We start from the raw sequence: 25,636 nt of genomic DNA, 5'->3' as shown, positions 1-25,636 counted from the left end.
GTCATGAAAATGATTTAAAATATGGAGAGAGGAAAGGGCCTATGATAAAAGCTAAAATGATTGGAAATTCTTCATTTGGAAACAGTAATAATCCCAAGTTAATGCAGAGTTATAATACAGAGGACAGCAAATGTCTTCCAAGCAAGATAAGGCAAAAAGAAATGCAGCTAAACTGGAGACTGAGAATTCAGGTCGATCTCAGGTTGTGGACATCAGAAACCCGCATAACATGGATTCCTTAGGGAAATATGGACCCCAAATTTGAAACTTTCTGATATAAGGAAATCTTTCTGAGAGTGATGGTTTTGAACATCAGAATAGATAATCAAAGAAGGGTGACAAACTTTTTCCGTAAAGGTACTTTTAAAGTAGGAGTTCTTCATGGGGACCTAATGTAGAGGACCATTTGTATAAATAGTAATTAGACTGTTTTCTTAGTTATAAAATTGCCAGATGTATGGTGAGTTAAATGCAGAGTGTATCCACCTCATCTAGTGGACTCATATTCAAGAGAACGCAATCAAAGTACAGGCAGAACAGTATTTTCATTCGAGGTCCCATTGTTTGTACTGAGACTCTACCACCAATAAGATGTGCAACCCAAGGCAATTCAGTCACTGCTTTGGGCCTCCATTTCCTTATCTACAAAATGAGGAAATGTGGACTACATAGTTTCTTAGGTCCTTTCTCTTTCTGATATTCTCATGTTAAGTGTCCACCAAAGATTCACCCTGGATATGCAAGAAAATAAACATTAAAGACACCATGCATTTAGGATTCACAGGACTCATTTCTCTTCTAGGTAATAAAAAGTATTAAAGTAGCCAATATAACGGGGCTTAATAAATAGATTTAGGTATTAATTCATTCAAAATACACAGATCTCTTTCTTTAGCTCAAAAGCGTAGCAAAACAAAGGGCCAATGGCGACTTCAAAACAAATTCACTTATTACAGTTATTACCAAATAGTCTTTTTCTCGGGCAATAAAGACTTGGTTTTTGCTTTTGTTTATAACAACTGTGTGAAATACAACACACGGAAACAGAATGAGAGTATTGCGCCTTTACAAATGTATAACAGCACAGACTTGTCATGACAGGTTGAGGCGATGTTTATACCAGCACCAACAAATTTCACAGTTGTTCAGTGACAGGGAAAACTACGATTCTGTGCCTCACAGGAAACAGAAGGTAGGTTTAAAAAAATCACAATCCATAGTGTGATTTTTCAGAATATGCAAGTGCTTAATATCTAGATGACCTCATAAATATTGGATGCCATTCTGAAACTGAATATTTTTAAAAAGGTAATCTTTTTTCTAAATTGATAAGGTACATATTAGGCCAAAAAATCAGTTCCATTAATCTTTCAGGAATGATTTTCTTGAAATTGTACCATTTACCTAGTCTTAAGCAGGCCGGAAAACTAAACCAGAATTTTATATGAGCTAAAAACCGAACATGAAGTGGCATTTATTTACTCCTCCACCCCCAAATGGGAAAGAAGAGGTGGAGCTTGGATGAAGCTGTAAAAGGGAATAAACAGTGATTAAATTTTAAAAACTACTGTCTTTTTACTAACAACCATTTATTAGTGAAGTATAATACCAACACTAGACAGAAATTAGATCTTTGATTTTCTAAGCTGTCTCCTCTGCAGCTATATTCAGTATTAGAGGCAAAAAACCTATTCTGCCAAAGAGTAAATGAACAGAAGTCATAATTGAAGATGAGAACCAAATGCCTATAATTCATTTTCCTTTTATATTTCAATAATAACACAAAACGGTAGCAACACTGCCAGCTAATCTGCAAGGTGCTTTCCACTTCAACCCTTTTTTAATCAGTTGGATTAACTCTATATTCAATTCTCTGTTCCTAGCTTGCTTCACATATTATGCCTCTGTTACAGCATTTCATATAATATTATTTATCTTTCTGCCCCTTTTCTAGAGAGGAGGGACCTTGTCTTCTTTCCAAACTTTCTCCCACCCCCCAACAATTATTTACTGAAATTCTACTCTGTAGCAGGCCTATCTCTGCCTTCCCAAAGCCTGGGACAATGCCTGGCACAAACTACATACTCAACAAATGAAGCTTCTATGTGAATAAAACACACATACAGAAAAACAAACAAACCTTAAAGGGGCTCTGCTGGAACGCTGTCATTAAGGCAATGTAAGCATTTGCTATGGACCTGGAAGGTAAGAGTCATCCTCGTACACTGCAAACTGCGTCTTTTGACGTAGTGTTGACATTTACCACTTTGAGCTACATGGTAAACATCTGTCTGCGATAAAAGTTAATTACTTGCCAACAAATGGTGCTGAGACAACTGAACATCCACAGGCAAAAGAATGAATTTGGACTCCTATCTCACACCATATACAAAAATTAAGTCAAAAATGGATCAAAGATCTAAAACTAAGAGCTGAAACTTTAAAAACTTTAGGAAAAAACAAAGGCAGAAATATTTATGACTTTGGATTAGGCAATGGTTTCTTATATATGATACCAAAGTATATGCAACATAAGAAAAAAACATAAATTGGACAGTGTCAAGATCAAAAATTTCTGTGCTTCCAAAGACACTATTAAGAAAGTGAAAAGAAAATCCACAGAATGGGAGAAAATTTTTGCAAATCACATATTTGATAAGGGATTTGCATCTAGACCATATGAAGAATTATTACAATTCAATAAAGACAAACAAGCCTATTTAAAAATGGGCAAAGGATCTGAATAGACAATTCTCCAAAGAAGATATACAAACGGCTGATAAGCTGATGAAAAGATGCTCAACATCAATAGCCACCAGTGAAATGCAAATCAAAACCACGAAATCCCACTTTATACTCATCAGGATGGCCATAATAAAAAAGACAGGTAATAAGTGTTGGTGAGGATGTGGATAAATTGGACTCTTATACACCGCTGGTGGGAATGTAAAATGGTGCTGTCACTTTGGAGAACAGTTTGGAAGTTCTGCAAACGGCTAAACATAGTTACCATATGATCCTGCAATTCCTTTTAGGTACATACACAAGAGAAATGAAGACATATGTCCACATAAAAACATGTACATGAATGCTCACAGCAGCATTATTCATAATAGTTAAAGTGGAAACAATCCCAATGTCCATCAACTGACGAATGAATAAACACAATGTGGTATATGCCTAAAATGGAATATTACTTGGCAATAAAAGAAGTACTGATACGTGCAACAACATGGATGAATCTTCAAAACATAATACTAATCAAAAGAAGTCGGTCCCAAACGACCACATACTATATGATTCCATTTATATGAAATATCCAGAATAAACAAATCTATAGAAACTTAAAGTACGTTAGCGTTTTCCTGGCATTTGAGGCGATAAGGGAATTGGGATGTGATAGCTAAGGGGTGCAGTGTTTCTTTTTGGGATAATGAAAATGTTCTAAAATTGACTGTGGTGATGGATGTACAATTCTGTAAATATACTAAAAACCACTGAAATTGTACACTTTAAGTGGATGAATTGTATGACATGTGAATTATACCTCAATAAAGCTGTTAAAAAGAAAAAGAAAAGTTAACCACCAAACTACTAAACCACTGAGCTCCTCCCAGAAAACTGGTTCACAGGCAGAAACTATAATTTTCTTCATATAGCAATCATCTGAAGTGTGATACATGAAAGTGGAAATTATTTATTTGCTTTGTGTCCACCACGTCTTTGCCGAAATGTTTGAGTGGCTCTCCATTCCTCAGCGAGCTGAATTCCTATTGTGGCTGCCGACCACTCCTCTCCGACCCCTGCAGTGCCTTGCTCAGTGTTTTCACACAGTAAATTCTCAATAGCTGTGTGTTAAGTCAATGCACTAACACTGCCCATATCTGAGAGTTTAAGGTGGTAAGACAAGTGTGCCTATGATGGAAAATGAAGTTGTAAACAGGTAACTGAAGAAAAAAAGGTTTGTTCTTTTATTTTCAACAAGTCAGAAAACACTGTTTACACAAAAACCTATCTGAGGTCTCTCACTGTAACTTTAACTTCACGTCAACCAAGAGATACAGTACTATTTTTGGAACCTCTAAATCACTCAATCTGGTCATTCTTAGTTCTCACAGAGATTAAAGGAAAAGAAAGCCTATCAACAGAAAGGAACAGGATGAAAGATTTACGTCAGGAGAACTGCAATTTTTCATACTTTGTTTTGTTCCAGCTACTTTATGAAGAAAAAAAATTCAAGTATTTCAGTTGAATTTAAGTCAAATGTGCTAAAGTTACTTTCAAACATTTAAAATCAGCATAGGACTAAAATAAGGGCTTTGAGGAAAGCTTTTAAAGAACTCTAAAGTTTCAGGGCTACAAAAAAAAAATCAGATTTACAAATCAGCTTATTCAAATTTGACTATTAATCCTTCTGTGGTTAGTCTGCACAATTTAGTGAACAATCAATGATTTCCTTCTTGCCTTCCCTAAACGCCTGCAGCATTTGTTTGTGGAGACATACCTCAAAGACTCTGGCTCTGCAGGGAAATTATTTTTAACCTTGTACCTTGCTTGTAGGCCCTATTATCTCAACAGGTTTGACCACTGGGTGAGCTAAAGCTTCCCGCTACTGTCAGTTTGGCCTACGATGAGTATGATCTTCTGTTTACTCATAATCATCCCTTCCAGAATCAGTCTGAGCATTTAATAAAACAAATGTCATCACAGCACAAACCACTGTAAAGGGGTATACGTTCTTTTCTGAGGTTAAGAAAGAAATATTTTTACTTCTGGCTATCTTTCCTCTTTCTGTGAGACAATCACTTTGACATAAAACAATAAACATGACAATCTGTGTAATGTAGAAGAATGGGCACTAGGCTGGGAGACACTGGACCTAAATTTTGGACCCTGGTTCTTCCATTTAACTTCTCAGAGCCCTCTCCGTAAAATGATATAACTGTCCAACCTACCACAAAGAATCGAATAAGATTATCTATGTGAAAGTCCTCTGACATGGAAAGCACCATGACAGTGTGACATATAGAGTAAGGCTTTAGAGTGTGTAAGTACCATACATAAATAAACATGAAAACAGGATTCCCCTTGTACATTACTCTTTGTTCCTCTGCCTTCACCCCACCCATGCAGGCTTCTGGATTATCACTATGGGCCTTCAAGTTGGCTGGACTCTCTTCTTTGGCAAAGCCACCAGTATCCACCTCCGGTCAGGATTCCCTTTCAGCAGCACTCTGGAGTAAGCATGGTCAATCAGCAATGCTCCCTCCCTAATAATCCCTTACAGGGCTGGGCTTCACCATGCTTTTCACATCACGGCCCAGACAAAGTGATATTATTTGTACATCCGTGGCACACTATGACACATAAAGGGGCTCTCTGACCCCCAGTACCCATCCCCCTGCCTGAAGGCTAAGGGGCTGACTGTATCAGACATATCTGTAAGGGTTGGGAAGCTCTGCCTTACAGCAACCTCTCACTTTCCTCCTGCAGAGAGGAGGAGTATGGTGATCAAGTCCAAAAGCTATAATGGTAAAACAGAGTGTATCAAATGAGAACAAAAAACAGGCCCAGGTCTATCCAGATTCACATGTGGTGTAACCCAGTACTGGCTACTATAGAAGCTGAGGTTCAAGAGGGTGAATGCAGGGGTAGAAGAGGAAATAGCGACACTCTCCTAAGCGTACATTAGGAGCCAGGTAAATGGGGAAAGCAAAAGGCCACAGAGCAGCTGGGTTTTCCAGATCTTTGAAATATGAGCTGATGCGGGCACACATACATTCCATTTTCAGAGTCCACGTGTAAGTGACCAGACATCCAGAAATAGGTTTAACCTTTCAGTTGTGCCATGTGACAGCTGTCTGTCAAAATTAGGTCAAGGCTGCTCAGCTAGGACTATTTCTGCTGGTGGTTGGATGTTTCTAATCTAAATGTGTCCTAGATAAAGAAAATCAGACTGAAACAAAATTATAAAATAAACTGGGCTGTGTTGCCTACAAGCCCCGTTATTGGTGGCTGACAGAAGGCAGTTTCCTTTGCTCCCTTTCCAGCCTCCCACATCGTGCCTGAGTCTTCCGCAAGTAAACAAAAGCTAAACATCACTCCCATCCAAGGTTGCTTCAGAAAACTGCTGCAGTTGCCAATACCAAACTGAGCATTCCCCCTGCAGGCTCTCTGCACACAAAGGACCTGCAGAGGCCCTGCGATCCAAAACACCTGAGATCCCAACAGAAAGAACAGGAGAGCGGACGTTCCCCTCAATCAAAGTTTATTTCAGATGCAGTCAGTCAGCTCAGGCTGCGGTGACAAAATAACACAGACTAGGGGCTTAAACTACAGGCATTTATTTCTCACAGTTCTGGAGGCTGCAAAGTGCAAGGTCAGGGTGCCAGCACTGGGTTCCTGGTGAGGGCCCTCTTCCTGGTTTGTAGATGGCTGCCTTCTTGCTATATTCTCATACAGAGGACAGAGAGAGAGTGCAAGCTCTCTGGTCCTTTACTAGGGCATTATCCCACCACGGGCATTCAGAGCTCTCACAACTTCACCTAACCTAGTTATCTCGAAAAGGCCCCCACCTCCAAATACTATCATACTGAGGGTTAGGGCTCCAACATATGAGCTTGAGGGGGACACAAACATTCAGTCCATAACTGAGGTTTTCGCCAAGTGCTCTGGAGACATGAAGGGAATGAGTCACAAAACTCTGTCAAATCACAATAATAAAATGCACATATATCTCCTCAAAGGACTGTGTATACGAGTGTATGTACATAAAGGTGTGTATACACACACACATATAATCTTGATAATATATACCTATTTATTTTTGTGACATTTTATAGTTTATATTATGTTTTAGTGGCACTTTAAATCGAAATCTAGTATATTTTCAGCGACTGATACCTTCTAAGAAGGCAAGCTTTATAATCACATATTTTAAGTTGTACGTGGTCCTATAAGGCACAAGATATCTTTACTTTGAAAAGAACAGCTACCAAGTCCTGGATGGCAGGATAAAAACTGTGAAAGTATTCAGACACCCGAATTATTGAAGTTGAAGGTGTCACTTTCTGCTGGGTACCATCAGTTACTTCTCCCAGTCTATTGAACACATTCCACTTTTCGTCCTGCAGATCTTTCACCAAATCGTGACTGGGGAGAATGTTAAAAATCACAGAGAGTAATAAATTCTTCACGAAATCTTCACTTCATAACCAAAAGCAACAACTGCACTATTCAGGTGTCTGTGACTTGTGAATTTTCAGTCTGTAAGTTACAACTCTGTATTTTAACTTGGAGGACTCAATCTTCAAAATCAATAATTACATTTGACACAAATGTGTAAAAATGAAAGACTGTCCTTTCATTTTATAAAAAACATAATTTATTATGTTCTAACATATCAATGTTAGAGTCACAGAAAAGTAATTTTTCTTTACTATGTTAAAATGCACTATTGTGTTCACATTTTAAGTAAAAATAACTATGGAAGCAACAGTTTTTTCCTACACTCAAGATTCATGATATAAAATGTTTATTGAATTGAGAGAGTTTCAACTGGGGTTCCCACACACATGATTTTCTACAGTGGGATCATTTGAGGCATAGGATTCAGTGCACCCACACATGACTGAAATATAGTCTATGAGTTTGGAGGATATGCCAGGCTTTCCAACAGCAAGCAAAGCAGCATGGAAAGCAGGCCTGGCTGAAGAGCTCCTGAAATACAAGTACTTTATATAAAACATCTGAAAATGACAGACACCAAGGCACAAAAATCACAAATTTCCAAAGTAATTAGACCAATGATTGTGTCATTGATTGTCGCTATTAGTCAATATTTACTGTGATGGTTAATTTTATGGGTCAACCTGACTGGCCACAGGGTGCCCAGACTAAACATTATTTCTAGGTGTGTCTGTGAGGGTATTTCAGGAGGAGATTAGCATTTGAATGTTGGACTCAGTAAAGCAGACGCCCTCCCAAAAGTGAGTGGGCATCGCTCAATCTCTTGAGGGCCTTTAGCAAACAAAAAGTGGAGGAAGGAGTAATTTGCCCCTTTCTGTCTCACTGTTGAGCCGGGACGTCTCATCTCATCTTCTCCTGTCCTCAGCAAAAGATAGTGGTGAATGACAGCACTGGCTTTCCTGGATCTCTAGCTTGCAGATGGCACACTATGAGACTTCTATTGGTCTGCTTCTCTGGAGAACCCTGACTAACACATTTACCTCACTTTTACCTAATGGCAGCAGTGAACATAACATTCAATGGTAGACGGAGAAGGTACAGACTCTGCTCCCCAAGCAATGAAATTCTCTCTCAGGAGAAAAACATCTCAAATGTGCTTTTCTCAGCAGATAATACATAATTCAAATCTACTCTTTCCTACATCTTATGTCAGAAATAATAACAAATGCATCTATTGTCTAGTTGGAAAGAGAAACAGGTGGAAAATCTGGGTTCAAACTCCAGCTCTCACTCCATGCTGCCTTGGCAGGCTCAGTTTGTTCTTCTGTAAGAGCAAGTTAACAATGCCCACCTCATACAACTGATGCATACTACACAGAGTCAGGCATTCACTTAAAGAGGTTTCTAAAATTTCCTTTATTATGTCATTCATCACAAATAGTAAACTCTTATATTTTTGCTCAAGTTTCTACTTTACAATATTTGATATTTATGACCTTCAAGGGTGACTCTTTTGAAGGACAGTGTTATGGACTGAATGTCTGTGTCCCCCCTAGATTCATATGTTGAAGCCCATAACCCCCAGTGTGATGGTATTAGGAGGTGGGGTCTTTGGGAGATGATTAGGTTTAGATGAAGTCATGAGAGTGGAGCCACTATGATGAGATTAGTACCTTGTAAGAAGAGACCAAACTCGTAGATACAGAGAACAAACTGGTGGCTGTCCAAGGGGAGTGGGTAGGGGTTGGGTGAAATAGGTGAAGGGGAGGAAGAGATACAAACTTCCAGTTATAAAATAAATAAGTCATGGGGATATAATATACAGCATAGGAAATATAGTCAATAATATTGTAACAACTTGATATCAGAGCAGATGGTAATTAAGCTTATTGTGATGATCATTTGATAATGTTTATAAATATTGAATACCTATGTTGTACACCTAAAACTAACATAATGTTATATCTCAATAACACTTTAAAAAACCCCTGCAAGGTAGAAACAACACAAATGTCCATCAACTGATAAATGGATAAACAAAATGTGATATATCCATACAATGGAATATTATTTGGTTATAAAAAGGAATGAAATGCTGATCCATGTTATAACATTGATGAGCCTTGAAAACATTATGATAAATGAAAGGAGGCTGTGAAAAAAACCCACATATTGTATTATTTCATTGATATGAAATATCCAGAACACAGAAATCTACAGAGACAGAAGGGAGATTAACAACTGCCTAGGGCTAGGGAAAAGGAAATGAGGGATGGGGGATAACTAAAGGCTACAGGATTTTTTTAGGGGGTGATGAAAATGTTCTAAAATTGACTGTGGTGATGATTACATATGTTTATGAACATACTAAAAACCATTGACTTGCCAACTTAAAATAGGTGAATTATATGATATGTGAACTATATCTCAATAAAGCTGTTTAAAATTTTCCAAAAGAAAGGAGACCAGAGATATCTAGTTCCATCTTCCTTCCTCTCCCCCGCTCCTCCCCCTCTCCCTCTTTCTCTCTCCCTCTCTCCCTTCTGCTCTCATTCTCTCTGTCCCATGTGAGGACACAGCAAGAAGATGGCCAACCACAAGCCAAGAAGACGGTTCTCACTAGGAACTAAATTGGCTAGCACCCAGATTATGGGAAGTCACAGCCTCCAGAACTCTAAGAAATAAATGTCTGCTGTTTAAGCCACCCAGTTTATGGTATTTTGTTATGGCAGCCCGAGCTAGATAAGACAGATAGCATTCACTCATCTCCATGTAAATGTTCTTGTATTAAATTCAAAGAAATAAAGCTCTCTTTATTGCTTTATACTGACTTTAACCTGGTAAAAGATACTAATGGCTTCTGCACTTTTTTCAAAAGTGTTTCCTATATTTTCTTCTTTTCATCCATAAAAAATAACCTTGTGAGAGATACAGGATATGGATTATTACCCCATTTCACAGTCAAAGAAACAAAGTACAGTCAGAAGTTCAGAGGTCACACCAGTCATAAACAGAGGCCACCTCTGATCAATCTAATTCAGTTTTTGATCATTCCAGACTCCTCTCAGCCAAAACAATCTCACGTACCTGATTTTATGCAATTCACTTTGTGAATAACACCAGAAGAGGACTCAGGAGGATACTGGTTTAACCATGGACATAATATTTTTCTCAGTATTCAAGAGTACAAAGAAAGCTTACTCACCAAGATGTTTCATTCAAACCCCAGAAAAAGACACACACATGGCCAAAATCAGCTCTCGGGGGTGTTTTACCATGAGCTGCTCTAAACAGATTTGGACCCAGAGAAGCAGAAAGAAAAGATAGAATGAAGTGTACAACAGCAGCTGCCACATTTTAACATGTTGGAGCTATTTTAAAATTCTTTTGCTTTGACTGACTTTCTGTGCCTGTAGGTCTCTCTTCCCTATCCCAATACTCATCTTATTTAAAGAGTTTTCAATTAGTACGTGACACCAAAGGGTCAAGGTGCTTGAGTATGACACAAATCATCCCTTACTGAAATTATTCTCACATGTGCTTCCATTTCATTTCATTTCTGTCCAAGCATGTATATCCTCAAGGATGAATTATCCAGAATTCTGTTCAGAGTGCATTATCCAGAAACATTATCTATATGCTGCTATTATACTTTAGAACCACAATTTTAGAAATTACTGTACAAATCTATTGTCTATTCTTCCAAAGAGCCTCAGTGATGGAAAATTTTTGATTTTTGGAAATACTTAAATCATCTGATTAGCAAATAAACGTGAATGAACCAGCTAGGTAATTCTGCTCGAGGTTAAAATAATAAACGTGGCTACAAAACAAAGAGACTGGCTTCTTATACAGCATCTACAAACTAGCTCCTCAAACACATCATGCTCTCTCCTACCTCAGGACCTTTAATAATTGCTCCCACTTGTTGGAATATTTTTATAGAATCTTCTTTTTCACCCATAAAAGAAATAAGCATCACTTAAAAGAGGCCCTTCGTGACACCCTAACACCAGAGTGGTCTAGCTCCACATCTATGTTTGTCTAAATCAGTGTCATGTTTGTTTTTTCCATAACAGTAATCACCATTTTTTGGTTATGATTATTGTTTTTGTCTCTTCCTCTCAGCCTGTGCTGGCCCATACAGTACCCATTAGACACATGTGGCAATTTAAATTTAAATAAATTATAATTAAGTAAAATTAAAGAAAAAAATGACAAATCAGATTTCATCAAAATTAAGAACACTGTTCTTTGAAAGACACTCTTAAAAAAATAAAATGTAAAGCCACAGAATGGGAGAAAACATTTCTAAATCACATATGTGATAAAGGACTTGAAACCAGAATATATAAAAACTCAGTAATAAGAAAACTAACAACCCAACTAAAACTGGGCAAAATATTTGAATAGGCACATCACTAAAGATAACATATGGATGACAAGCAAGCACATGAAAAGGTGCTCAACATCATTAGTCATTAGGGAAATGCAAATCAAAACTACAACGAGATACCACTTTATACCCTCTAGGATGGCTATAATCAAAAAAACAGATAGTGTTGGTGACGGTGTGGGGAAACTGGACTCTTATACGCTACTGGTGGGAATGTAAAACCACTTTGAAAAAACAATTTGACAGTTTTTTAAAAAGTTAAATATACACCTAAAATATGACCCAGCCATTCAACACCTAAGTATTTACCCAAAAGAAGTGAAAGCATAAGTCCATGCAAAGACTTGTACACGAATGTTCACAGCAGCTTTATTTGTAATTGCCAAAACCAGGAAACAACCCAAATACCCATTAATAGGTGAACGGATAAACAAACTGTGGTTTACCCACAAGCGGGAATACTACTCAGCAATGAAATTAACTACTGATACGTGCAAAAACATGGATAAATCTCAAAATAATTATATTGAATTAAAGAAGCTGGACAAAAAAGAATAATAGTATGAGTCCATTTATATAAAATTCTTGAAAATGTAAATTAATCTATAGTGATAGAAAGCAGACCAGTGGCTGCCTAGGAATAGTGAGGGAACAAAGGGACTAGAAAGGGACATGAGGACATTTTGGAGGATTATAAATATGGTCATTGTCTTGATTGTGGTGATGGTTTCAGAGGTGTATACAAACGTCAAAACATCAATTTATATACTTTAAATATGTACAGTTTATTGTATGTCAATTATACCTCAATGCAGCTGTTAAAAATTTTTAGTTCCTGAGTTGTACCAGCCACATTTCAAGTGCTCAATAGCCACACATTCCTAGTGGCTATTGAATTAGACATTGTAGATCAAGAGCAGAAAGTTCTAGTCAACAGTGATGCTCTAGACCAGGGGTCAGCAAACTATACACCAAGGACCCACCTAAATAAGGCTTTACGGGAACACAGCTATGCCCGTTAATTTACATACCGTCTATGGCTGCTTTAGTGCTACAGTGGCAGAGCGGGTAGCTGCAACAGAGACCTTATGGTCTACAAACCTAAATGATTTACTATCTGGCCCTTTCAGAAAAGGTTTGCTGACCCTGCCCTAAATCGTCAACTTTGAACACAGGGGCCACATCTGTCCTGTTCGCTGCTGTCCATAATGCAATTAATATTTACTGAGTACAGCACTGTCCTAGGCACTGGGGAGGCAACCTTGAGCAATACAGATAAGGTCCCTATTCTCATGGGTTTCAAAATCTGGTGAGGGATTCAGGTAACATAACAAGGAAGGAAATAAGAAAATATCAGGCAAGCATGAATGCCAAGATGGAAATAAAACTAGGTACAGGAGCGTGATTGAAGTGCAACTTACACTTAGGTAGTTGGGACAGGCCTCTGGGAGGACCCAAGATTTGAACAATATGAAAGAGTCAACACTGCAAAGACCTTTGGCAGAAGCAGAGGGAATAGCAACACCAAGGCCTCAGAATAGGATTAAATTTGATGACTTGACATATGAAAAAGAAGGCCCATGTGGCTGGAGAATACACAAGCTGGAAAAGGTAGATGAGGTGGGAGAAGCAGAGAGGGTTAAGAAAAGGAGTCTAGATTTTTTTCTAAGTATGATGGAAAGCCACGACAGGATTTTAAGCAGGTGCACAACACGATCAATTTACATTTTTAAAGATCACTCTGGTGCTGCTAAATGGTGACTGGGTCAGGGAAGAGCAAGAAAGGTATCAGACAAGTTAGGGAGTTTCTGCAAAGGTACAAGTGAGAGATGGTTGTGCTTTGGCTTGGACCACAGTGGTCGCAGTGCAGATGAAGTGGAGAAATTCAAGATATGTTTTGAGGTGATAGTCGACTGGCCTTCCTGATGGTTGTTGTAGAGTGAAGAAATGAGAGGAGCTGAAAATGAGTCCTAGATTTTTCGGTGGAACAACTTAGATATAGTAGCATGAATTACAGATATGGGGGAAATTACAAACAATAAGAGCTAACATTTATCGAGTGCTTATTATATGTCAATATTCACTCAATTTCACATTTAATTTTCCCAACAATCTTGAGGAGGTAGGTACTATTGGTATTTTCATTTTACAAATAGGAAAGTGAAGAGATTAAGTAATTTACCTAGGTCAGAAAGCTAGTACCAACACAATGGAGACTTGAACCCAGGTCATCACACTCCAAATTTCACCCCACTGTAAAAACTGCCTCCTTGAGAGTAGTTTCTAGGAATATGAACTATATTCTAGGCAATGGCAGTACCATTGGATTAACAGGCTCTCAGGATGACTAGCTTCAAAGATGCTATTGTTTTGCTTGTTCTTTAAGTCCCATTCTTTAAGATCACCTTATTTTCATAGAGTAAAAGAGGACCTTGTCATCCACAGGGTTTTCAAAGCACCTTCTCCAGCATTATCTCTGATTTCCATTTTACAGATGAGGAAACTGAAGCAAGTGATTTTCTCAGTATCATTGAGACAGTAAGAGAACTAGAAGTAAAAGCCTAGTGAACTGATTCCTAACAGTGATCTGGCCAATAAACTTGTCTTTAAAAATTCTGACCATTCAGTAAGAAACACATTTTATATCACCACCCAAAACATGCATACATAGATGAAACAGGGAAAAAGAAGTCATACAAAACAGTCCTTACCCTTACTAATGTGCTGATATTTTCTATTTCATTTTTTTAAATGTTGATTGTAACTGGCAATTTAAACAAATTGATCCAAGCCTTAGTAATTAACATTACAACCACATAGTAGACTTTTTTAAGAAATAAGTCTCATGACTCACTAAGACTACCAAGCACCAAAAAGGCAAGATGAAACATTAAAAAGATCAATCTGAGTATTTGGGATACATGAAGACTGTGGTCCATAAGAGTATAAATGGCAATAATTCTATGAGCCAAACTTTGGAAATTTTAAAAAATTATTATTACTTTCTATTGCTAACATGGAGGTCTGAAATCAAACAGACATGCCTACCAATATTTAAAATAAGAAGAGATGCACTTTGCTGGGAAAAAAACATTAAAAGCAAAATAAAATAGCTTTCAACCTCACTCCAGCCCCAAAGGGAGTAAAAAGCTGTAGAAATATCAGATTGACAAAATTTATTTCCTTTAAGAAAAGGAAAAGGAAAAGACTGGTGGTAAGGTGACAACTCATTATGGTTTATAATGAAGGACATCATCTTCAGGACAATGGCTTAAGATGCAAAGCAACCTTCCATTTATTGGACAAGTACTACTTGATAAATGACCAAGCTACTCTAATGCTTTCTCCCTTTGCCAGTATGCTTAATTATCCTTAGTAAAAAAGGAAGAGAACTGTTCAGGAATATAAATCTTTGATTATTCCCAATTCCCTACGTTTACAAGAACAAAAAATGCTTTAACATCTATGTCAATTACTGAACATTCATTTAGCTTTCCAAACGTAGCGCTAACCTGGTAAATTCACCGCCACACACACGCCCCCACATACAATCCCTACATCTCTGAAGGGCAAAAGCGACAAGGACAAACCGCAGCCTCAATACATCAAAGGCTGACTGGTACTACTACATCATCAAGTTCACGGACGCTCCTAAATGGCTCCGTGGCATGGTCGGTCAAGGTCCTTGGGAGCTCACATACACTTCTATACTCGGCGCACCGATCTCACCTCTCTTCAACTGACCTGTAGCCAACCCATGTGGGAAGTGTCATGAAAGGCAGTAAGATCGGGACCACGGGGAGCCTGCGTAACCTCTTCAGGCTCTAATGATACAAACGCAACGCCTCAAAATATTCCTTACAGAAGAGTTAGGCGATCCCTCTAATCCCAATTTGTCTCCAGAGAAGCTGGAAGGGCACCACCAGGACACAGAGCAAGAATGGCCAAATAGCAGAAGGTCTCGGGAGCAGGGAAAGAGCGAGAGCAGACATGGCTGGAAACACCCAAATCAATTCCTCAGAGAGCCGAACAGCAGAGGCCGGCAGCTCGCGGCCACGTGCACTTGCTAAGGGACCGAAGAAACCCGAACCGATTGGAATCAGGACGCCGCTCGCCGGCTGTGTTTATCGGAACGGAGCGCTACAAGTTGGTGCCCGCATCCCTCCTCCAGGCTTTGACAGGCAACACACCCGCCGCTCCCACGCCCACCCCGACCCCCCAACCCCTCTCCAGCAACGCCGAGGGCCGGGGGACCAGCTCAGGGCGAAGGCCCCTCGCCCTCGCGACCCTCCACTGCAGCCCACCGGCCCCACCCAGCCCGGTTCTAGGCCGAACCAAACCTCCATACGTGCCCGTAGTGTCGACCGTTAGCATCCCAAGCACACCTACAAGCCTCATCACCAGCTCGGAGACCCGGAGCCGTTCCGGGAGCGCCGCGCGGGGCGCAGGAACCCCCCGACCCCCCACCCCATACCACGGAGCGGCCGCGCCGCCGCGTCCAGGTGAGGGGGCCGAGCCCCGCAGCCGGCCGCCTACCTTCCTCCGCGCGGGTGCCGCGCCCGAGGGGACGCCGCCGGCCCTGACGACCTCGGAGCTGACCCCGTCAAGGAGCGGTGAGCACCCGGGAGCCCTCGGGAGGACCGAGGGGCCGAGCCCCCGGAGGGGCCGGGGAAGGCGATGCCCCAATCCGGGCCCGCGCGCCCCGACTGAGGGAGGAGCCGGCTGCCGATGGCGACTACGGGGGAGGCTGTGGGGTCCGCTCCAAGAGCGATTAAGACTAGGGAGGCGAAGAGCCCGGGGGTGCTGGGTGACTGGGAAGACCGCGGCGTCGCCGAGCGGGAGGGCGGGGAAGGCGGGATTGTCCCGGGACGCACGCCGCGGGCCGGGAGGCTGGAGCGTTAAATGCCCGAGGCGACCGGCTCGCGCGCCGCGGTGGCGGCCGCGGAGGGCACGCACTGGCAGGGGGCGGCGGCGGCGGGGCCCCGCTCAGCGTCCTCACCTTCTTGGTGCCGGGGCCTCCCGCGAGTCGAGACACTCCTGTCAGGGAAGAGGAGCGCCCCGGCTGCCCCCCTAGAGTCTCCTGCTGGGGGGACATCGCTTCCATGAAGAAGACTTGCGAGCAAATCCCAGCCCAGGAGGAGGCTACGCGGTCATGTCCGCGGGACGGCGGCCGGAGGGGCGAGGACGCGCGGGGCCGAGGCGGCCGCCGCGCTCAGGCAGGGAGCGGGGCTCCGGGGGCGGGCGGCGCGCCTCCCGTCGGGGCCATGGACCGCCGCCGCGCGCGGCACCGAGGGCTGGAGGCGAGTGCAAAGCGGCCGCCCGTCCGCGCCGCGGCCCGCTCCGCCCCGGGCCCGCCCCCTCCGCGCCGGCCCGCCCCCGGCGTCCTCCCTGGGCCGCGGCCCTCCCGGCGGCGGCCCCGGCCCCGGCCCGCGGCCCGGCGTCTGTCCATATATATATTAGGGCACAGGCGATCGACTGACCTTGTCAGTCCGCCGCGCCGAGTGGGTCCAGCCCGAAAGAGCTCACCGGTCTGTGTCACGAACGGGGGCCTCTAATGCACGGCCACGCGCTTTCCCGCCGCCCAGCCCACCGTCCCCAGCCCACCCCTGCCCGCGCTGCGCCGGCGGGTGAAGGCGCCGCTGCAGCGCGGGCATCGGCGCAGCTGTGGCCACCTCCGCCTGCACAGATGAGTTGCAGGGATTCCTGCCTCGCTTTCAGTGGACTGCAGAGGGGTCCCCCCACTCCAGCGCCACCCCCACCCAAGACGCCTCGGGATGGAGTTGAGTGTCGCGGAGTGCCGCGGCCGTACACGTTTGGAAGACTCTGGCATTGCCAGACCTCTTGTGCAATCCTGAACGTTACCCGGAGTGGCTTCTGCAGCCGCGGGGCAGTGGCCCCTGCACCATTTGCACGAGCGGTTTCCGCTGTCTGCGAGCTGCAAACACAGGGGCATTCCAAACGTGAAAGCGCAGTTAAGGAAAATGCAGGCGGAGAGAGGACTCTGAATTTTGGCTTAGCTATTGAGAAGGCACAATATGTGGAAGTGTTTATCAGATATCTGCGCTGAGAGCATAACTTCCTGTCAGCCCAAATAGTGGCAAATTTTTCTAAGGCCAGAGAATAATCAGAGGGAGGGGATTTGGAGCCGACCCGGGTTGAGTTGAGTGTTGCTGCACTTTGCAGGACTGGCTGACTGGTGCAGATGATTCGGTAGGTGGCATTCTTCCCTTGGAGTCCGAACTACATAAAGGGCGGATTAGTGATGAAGGACGCCACTGTATGATACTAGATTGTTGAAGGGGGTTTGTTTGTTTTTGTGGTAAGAAAAAAAAGATCCAGGTTCCTGCCGGGTTGGGCTGTTATCAGGACAGGTTGTAGAAGAATAGGGCTCTGGCCAGCTCTGTTCCAAGCAGGAGATGGTGTCCAAAACACACACACACACACATACACACACCCTCACACCCACACACTACCGCCACCACCAAACCCCGAATTGTTTATTGTAGAAGTAATAGGGAGAGAATGTTCCAGCTCACTTTATGTCCACATCACTTTGTTTAAAGTAGGCTTACAAAGGCTTTTAAATTATGCTAATATGTATATTATTACTATTGTATAAATCATGCTAATATATATTCATATATTACATATAGTATACATACATATATATGTATATATGTGCACAGTTTTTTAGGGTGCTTTCTGCTGCTTGGACCTGTGTGCGGTAACAAGACTCTGCACCCACTATAGAGTTTATTGTGAATTTTACACTGCAGAGGGCTTTGCAGTTCCTTTCATGTTGAAATTACGCCATTATGATTCCTATCATGAATGGATGATCCCAATTTTCCTTACTCTGCTTCATTTTTTAAAAGTTCAATAATACTTAGCTCCTTTTAGTATTTCCTGTAATTTGCTTATCATGTTTAACGTTTATTATCTATCACTCTGTCTTCCAGAGGGCAGGAATCTTTCTTTTGTTGTTTGTTGTTCACTGTTGTATCCGAAGTGCCTAGAGCAGAGTCTGGTACCGTAAATGTTTGTTGGTTAAATGAATGAATGAGACACAAAAAGGATGTGAGATAGATCCAGAAGGGCCCAGGTAGAGTTGGTTATTTCACTTAGAGAACCCCATGTATTATCCGGTGTTTCTTTTTGAGATGAATACTTCATGCTCCAAATCAAGGTATTATTTATACTGCACATATGGAAAACTCATTTTCACTTCTTAATTTGTAAGTGCTTTTATTTCAAGATCCATTAGTTTCGATTTGCCTAGAAAAACATCCTACCCCTCTCCTTTAAGGAATTTTGAGGGAAGTCGCACTTCTTAAAGGAAATTGAGTGTGCTCACATTAATATTATCACAGAGTAATGGTTGAAGAAGACAAGTCTGATCATATCACTCTCCTGCTTAGGACCTTCTTTGGTTCCTTGTGTCTGTGGAATAAATTTCAAATGCCATAGTATGATATACAGGGTTGCCTACGATCTGACACCCTCGCCCCCACTTCTTTCTCTTCTCATCTCCTGCCCATCTTCAACTCACACCCTGTTCTCTGTCACATTGAACTATTTGCACTTCTAAGAACTCGCCTTGACCTCTCACATCTTCATGGCTTTGAACCTGCTGCCCCCACTGCCTAGGAAGTTTTCCTTCTATATTTTCCAACTCCTATTGCTTTACACTTATTATCTAGTGCACGGTGCATAATAAATACCCAATAAGTATTTGTTGAGGAAATAAATCTTCAGGACTTCCATCACTAATTATCTCAGGAAAATCTTCCTGACTTTATTTCTCCTTCCCTAGCTACCTTCACACACTAACCACACATATAGGATTAACTGCACCTTCTGTAGTGGTAACAGATAACATTTACTGCGTGGTGACTTTATACAAGACACTATCCTAAGCATTTTACATATATTAATTCACTTAAATCTTTATAATCCTATGAGGTAGATTCCTTTATACCTCCTTTTACAAATGGGAAAACCAAGCCACAAAGATGTTAAATAACTTGCTCAAACAACTGGTAAGTAGTCAAGCCAAGCTTGGAACCTGGGAAGTCTGCTCCAGAACCAGTGGTTCTTAACCACTTGTTATATGGCCTCTCCTGTATGTTTCCTTTTCTGTATAGCACATATTACACTATTATCATCTGTTTTACTTGCCTGTAAGCTACTTGAAATTAAAGGTTGTATTTTATTTGTCTTTTCTGCTTTGTGCCAGGCACACAAGTATACTCGCACTGATTTTTTTCCAGTGACTTACTGTTGAATGAATGTAGTATTAGGAACAACCATCTTTATTATGCTATACAGTTTAAGGAAGATGCTCTGATGGGAAAGACACAATCCTGGACTAGTCGTATCATTCTTCAGACACTGAAACCATTTTTCCTGTACTGGGAATGTTATGTTGTAGAAAGGGTGATGCCAGAAAACTAAAGTGATGACAAGACAGTTGAAGGAATGTGGTGACCATGTCTGACATGAGCAGGATGCATCCAGAATATTTTGAAACAAACTGTAAAGCAAAGTACTAAGAATAGTGATGTTTTACAGCTGGGAAACACTAATAGCAGACTTTTAATGGGAACTAATCTAAGAATGAAACCAAAATGTTTTGCCAACCATTAGACTGAATAACAATGAATAAATTTAAGTATAAAAGGAGATGTCTGTACAACTCATTCATTCAATGTGTATTTATTGTGGGCCTGATATGTGCTGGACGCTGTGCCAAGCACTTGGCATACAGTCAAGGTAAGTCCACAGGTATGGTCCTTGTAAGCCCCAAGAGGCACACAAGAATCATTAGCAGAGCTATCCAAATAACCTAGCACAGAGGATGCAAACTAATGGCCCACAGAGTGAATTCAGGCATACACACTTTTCAACAGACACACCTTTTTTTAAGACTTGTTGGCAACTTTAAAAATCAGGATATTTCACATAGAAACCTAGGTCCTCTTGAAGAAAATCAGAAAATATTGGCCACCCTGGGCTCAATTTCTTCAAGGCAACAATCAGCTAAAATTGAGTTGTAATTGTGTTATTACATTTAATGCTTAAGACAACCCTATGGTCGTCATAGTCACCACTGTCCTTAGTGCAGAGGAACTACTAACAGGTAAGGTAATGGAAGATGAAAAGCTGGCAAGAGAGATAGGGAAGAGGCCAGAGAAGAATGAGAAACGCCTTGTGTGCGTGCGTGTGTTTTTAAAGCCAAAGTAATGTAGTTTTTCAAGAAGAGCAAAGGTTGACAGTGTCTTACGTTGCAAGAGATCAAGCCTTCTCTGAGGTGGCTATAAGCCATGATATGAGAGCTTTTGGCTTTACTTAATTATGAGGGTCAGATGTGGGGCTTTCTTTCTCATCCTTTGGTTAGAATCTCAAAATGGACTGTTTCCTTAAAGAACATAATCGCAGTTCTAAGAGTGAAAGTTTATGAGGAGAGAGACAGAGGAGTTAGGGAGAGGAGAGGAGGAAGAAAGGAGGAAGGGGAGTGTAGAGGGATGATGTTAGGAGCTCAGGCTGGAAAAAGAGCTAGGGCTTAGACTATGAAGGACCTTGGATTCTATGGTAAAAATTTGGACATTATTCTCTAGGGAAGTGGTAAAAAGGGAAGTGGCATCTGTTGAGTGCCTGCCGTATGTTAGCTATACCTTACATTATCTCATTTAACCTTCACCATCACCAAAGATGTAGGTGTTATACTCATTTTAACTATGAAGATGAAGTTCATCAAAGTTATGCAACTTTCTATGGTCACACAACCAAAAGATGGGAGGGTTAGGGTTTGAACCCAGATCTGATTGAGTCCAAAGGCCATACGCTTATGACGTCAACAGTATTATAATATTATTAATAATAGCTACCATTCATTGAGAGTTAACTTTGAGAGATGTGGAGATATGGATTTGGTCATCAAACACTGTGCTAAGTGCTTTACACACTATCATAATCTCCAGAACAACCTTCATGGTGTGTGCTTTTATGTCCACTATACAAATGAAGAGCCTGGTGCTCAGAGATATTAAGCTACTTCTCAAAGATCATATGGCTACTAGTCCAAACCTAGAACACCAAAACCTGTGCTCTTAACCACTACATTTGATAATATTGTCTTATTTTTCTTCCTTATGACTGAGGAGCATCAGAAATTGTGTTGCATCCATTTCATGTGAGGTAAAACTAGGTAGGACCCTAAATTCTTCCTCTTAGTCCATGGTAAACTTGCTTGCTGGTCAGAGGCTTAGCTTAATCATTTTTAAAATGTATTTTACAAAGCCACTTGATATTTTAATAGGAAACAGCAAAAAGGAGGAGAAATGTCTGTTTTCCATCAAAGTTTAGGTTGCTCTGTGAGCCAGACCAAATTAATTAACTAATCATCATTTCTTGTCTACTCCATGCCTCATGCTCTTGCCTGTTCTTCAAGGGTTAGCACAATCTGTGACACTTCCACCCCCACAAATCACTTCTCTACTTTTCTTTTTTCTCTTTGTTTTCCTATGCATTTCAATTGACTGCGTGTTTTCTAGCTCTGTCTACGTGTTTATGTTATAATCTTGTCCAAAGATTTGTGGAAATTAGCCCTTTTAACTATACTCCTATTTCACTGCTCTCTCTGCTGCACAGTCGATTATTGTCTGTCTTGATACAGCAGAGTCAGGGAGCTCAGTCCATGAGTAGGTTCAGCAACTTGTGTAAGACTCAGATTTCTCGGCTAATTAGTGGTAGAACAGTATTCCAGTCCAGTTCTAACTCTCAAAAGTATGAGACTTAAATCCTTTCCCTTAAATGCTGTTTAAATTATAAATGAAAATCAAATGTTGCATATTTACAATAGAAAATAACAGAAAATGGTACTGATAATTAAACAACAAAAAAGGCTTTTTTTTTTACTACTGTTTATGTCAAATAAAAAGAAGTTAGATATAGACATTCTGAAAAAATTTTTACTTTAAAGCATATTTTCAAAGCATGTTATATGCAACACTAGTCCCTTAAGATGTTCTTGAAAAAAATGGGTTCCATACTCAAGGGTTTCATGGGAAATACTGCTGATGTGATACTGTACGTTATAAAATGTGTATATTAAATCTTTGATAAATTCTGCAGTTTTTTTTTTTTTGAAAAAACAAGCCTAGCTTACTCTCTGCTTAATCTTTTTCTGCCTCTATATTATTAACATGTTAATACAATTCTATAAGAACATTGCTGAGTATGCAATGAATTTTAATGGAGTGGTGATGGGAGAATGGGGCACACGCCCCTTTAATCACTTTCTCTCCATTGGTTTCTTTCTCTTGACACTCAAGTCTTTTCAATTTTTTTTAAAAACTTTCTTTCATCATGCTTCCTTCTTGAGTTATTACTTACTGCTGTCCCTGTTACTTTTTTTTTCTTCATTGCTAACTTTTAGAGAAAGGAATCCATAGAAACCGCCTCCCCTTTATCATTGCCTCCCTTTCTAGCAAATATGACATCCCTTCCATGATTTCCCAATGATCAAATGCAAAGCTTCTATAAACAATTCAGGGATGACTCTGTAGCATATGACCTGCCACTCTTCTCTTGGCAGCCATGACACTGTACTTTTTTCGTTCATCCATTTCACAAATATATATCAGTTACCCAGTTGTGCTAGTGCCATTTTAGGCAGTGGAGGTACAAAATGAACAATTTAGACATGTTTTCTACTTTCCTGAAGCTTACATTCCAGTTGCTCTCTTATTTCTCTGAATTCTCTGAGTCACCTTCACTGGATCCTCTTTTCCTAACCACATGTTTAATATATGCATCTCCCAAGGTCCTGTCATTTCTCTTTTTCCCAACATACACTTTTGTGTGCAGACACACAAACACACACACACACACACACTTGAGGTGTTGAAGAGAAGAATCATAACTTCTGATCCCACAAATGTCTGTTGAATAAGTGAATTTGTGATTTCCCTAATATTGGATATAACTGTAGCATTTGTACTATTATTTTTATTCAAAATGAAGATTGTTCTGTGACGCACGAATGAAATGGGAAGTGTTTTTTACCCCATGATAAATAGTTAAGTATTGTGTGAGGGAAAGGCAGAAGTGGATTTCAGAGGACTATGTCATATATGTGAAAAAGACACATAAGCAGTTAGCACATAGTTATTGAGAACTTTTCAATTTCCTGTTAAGAAGTGATTAGGAAGATGGCAGATTAAAATTTTACCATAGAATTTCTCTCCTGAAGCATATCACAAAATGAGCCAAAGGAGTTTTTAAAAAATCACCTACTGCCACCAAAGAAGGAAAGGAGCATAACTTAAGCCTGTGGTTCTCAAGCTTGGGTCTCAAGCATTGAAACCATCTTGGGAGCTTTTTAAAGTAATATTTGGGTTTCTTCTGCAGAGATTCTAATTTCACTGGTCTGGAGTGTAGACTGTATGTCAGGATTTTTTAAAGCTCCATAGCTGTATCCAAGTTTAAAAAACATTGAGCTAAGTAAAACACTTCAAAACCTGGTTATTGAGGAGTGAAAAAGATTATGGAGAGTAGCAAAGAAGAGTAGTAGGGCTATTTTCCTTACCTCACTCCAAATCCTGGAGGGCAAACTTCTGAATTGGCCAAATATAATTCTCCACAATATTGCTAAATCTAGAAACAAAATAAGTAAGTATCCTTATTTTTTCTACTTTTCTTATGATCAATGATTAGCAGGAACTACTGCTGGAGAGAGAGGAGATAATGAACATGAACAATGAAACTGCTTCTCTCATGGAAAGGAGGATTCCAGAGCTACAATTCAAGAAATGATCTAAAAGCTTGAAGGGCTTCCCCCACTGGAATGGTGTACCACTGTCCACCACAACCGGAAGCAGAAAATCCTAGTATAGAATATACAATAAAATCTCAGAAGAGATAGCAGAGGATGAGCAAGGTGAAACAAAATGACATGGCAACAATGCAAAAATACTATAGCACAACAGGAAATCATGTATTCCATGAAAAGGATAGAGTCCAACCTAAATGAAAATATAAACTGAGGGAACAGAAAATAATTCATAAATGCTGCATTCTATAGAACAACTTAATAAGAATCAGTAGTCAATGAACAAGAGCTCAAAGGTGAAATGATAGACGAAACGAAACAAGAAGTTGCATGCTTGAGAAAATAAAATGAGGACCCAAACCAAAGTCATAATAGAACAAATAAATAAATTAGACACAACTTAATTTTAAGATCAAAAGAGCATCCTGTGTTCTTGTAAATTTAAAACCAAATACTTAATACCAAAATATAGTCTTATTAAACTGTTAAACTTTGATTCCACTATAATGCAAGTTCCATGAAGGCAGGAGTTTGTTTTGTTCACAGCTATATTGCCAGTGCCTAGAACCCTGTCTGGCAAGTTGTAGGTGCCCAGTAAATATTTACTGAATGAAAGAAAGGTTGAAGAAAGATTTCTTCACTTATTCAGGCATATATAGCAAATTATCGAATTTCTTCTTCCACTTGTAAAGAGCTTAGAAGTCACCACTAGGTCTTAACAACAAGTAAAAAGCTGAACAGACTGAAAATCAATCACTCTTCATGGATCCATAAGAGGGGAGGATACAGGGCAAACTGCTGCCCCCAAGATTGGAGAGACAGACAAGCAAATACAAGGAGCCACAGTTTACCGGAGTAGAGACTCAAGATCAGCAACTAGCCAGGAACTAGCGCCAGAGTAGGAAAATCTGAACTGTAATTGATGAATTGCTGGATGCTCAGTGCAGACAACTCTGAAAGTTAAAAACTCCAAGGGGCCCTAGACATAGGGGAATCCCATATTGTGAGATTTACTTCTAGGAGCTCAGCCAGGTTCCCATACTAAATATCGGGGAGAAATCCCTGAGGGCCTACAGCATTGAGAGGGGAAAAGGAAACATTTTGAAATATACTGGAGCATTCTGTTTGTCTTAAGAAGGCTTGCTGTCAGGGGAAACTAGTTAACCAGAGTCTAACTTGCCCGGATATTATCAGAGCCTAACTGACCCCGGGAAAGGAAA

General features: G+C 40.7%; 1 protein-coding gene and 1 long non-coding RNA gene across 7 annotated transcripts in view; one reads left to right on the top strand and one right to left on the bottom strand.

Annotated features, from left to right (window-relative positions):
• The window catches only part of ARHGAP20 (Rho GTPase activating protein 20), a 114,043-nt gene extending 96,844 nt beyond the window's left edge, over nt 1-17,199 (bottom strand). The window contains exon 1 of one of the 6 annotated variants that reach the window (XM_044752376.2): nt 17,065-17,199. Coding sequence is in view for 1 of the 6 variants with exons in the window: in XM_014844388.3 (XP_014699874.3) it covers nt 16,584-16,688 (105 nt within the window). In the remaining 5 variants the exon portion in view is untranslated. Of the gene's footprint in view, nt 1-15,446; nt 15,576-16,120; nt 16,931-17,064 lie in introns of those variants that run through there. The other 5 variants (XM_014844389.3, XM_070490322.1, XM_014844388.3 and 2 more) reach the window with 5 other exon arrangements.
• The window catches only part of LOC123278857 (uncharacterized), a 183,471-nt gene continuing 173,597 nt past the window's right edge, over nt 15,763-25,636 (top strand). The window contains exon 1 of the long non-coding RNA XR_011495700.1: nt 15,763-16,197. This is a non-coding gene — a long non-coding RNA (uncharacterized lncRNA). The remainder of the gene's footprint in view (nt 16,198-25,636) is intronic.

Source organism: Equus asinus, chromosome 20 (assembly GCF_041296235.1).
Source record: "Equus asinus isolate D_3611 breed Donkey chromosome 20, EquAss-T2T_v2, whole genome shotgun sequence".
Lineage (NCBI taxonomy): Eukaryota > Metazoa > Chordata > Mammalia > Perissodactyla > Equidae > Equus > Equus asinus.
The sequence above is the reverse complement of the archived record's forward strand: the minus strand, read 5'-3'. Positions and strand labels throughout refer to the sequence as shown.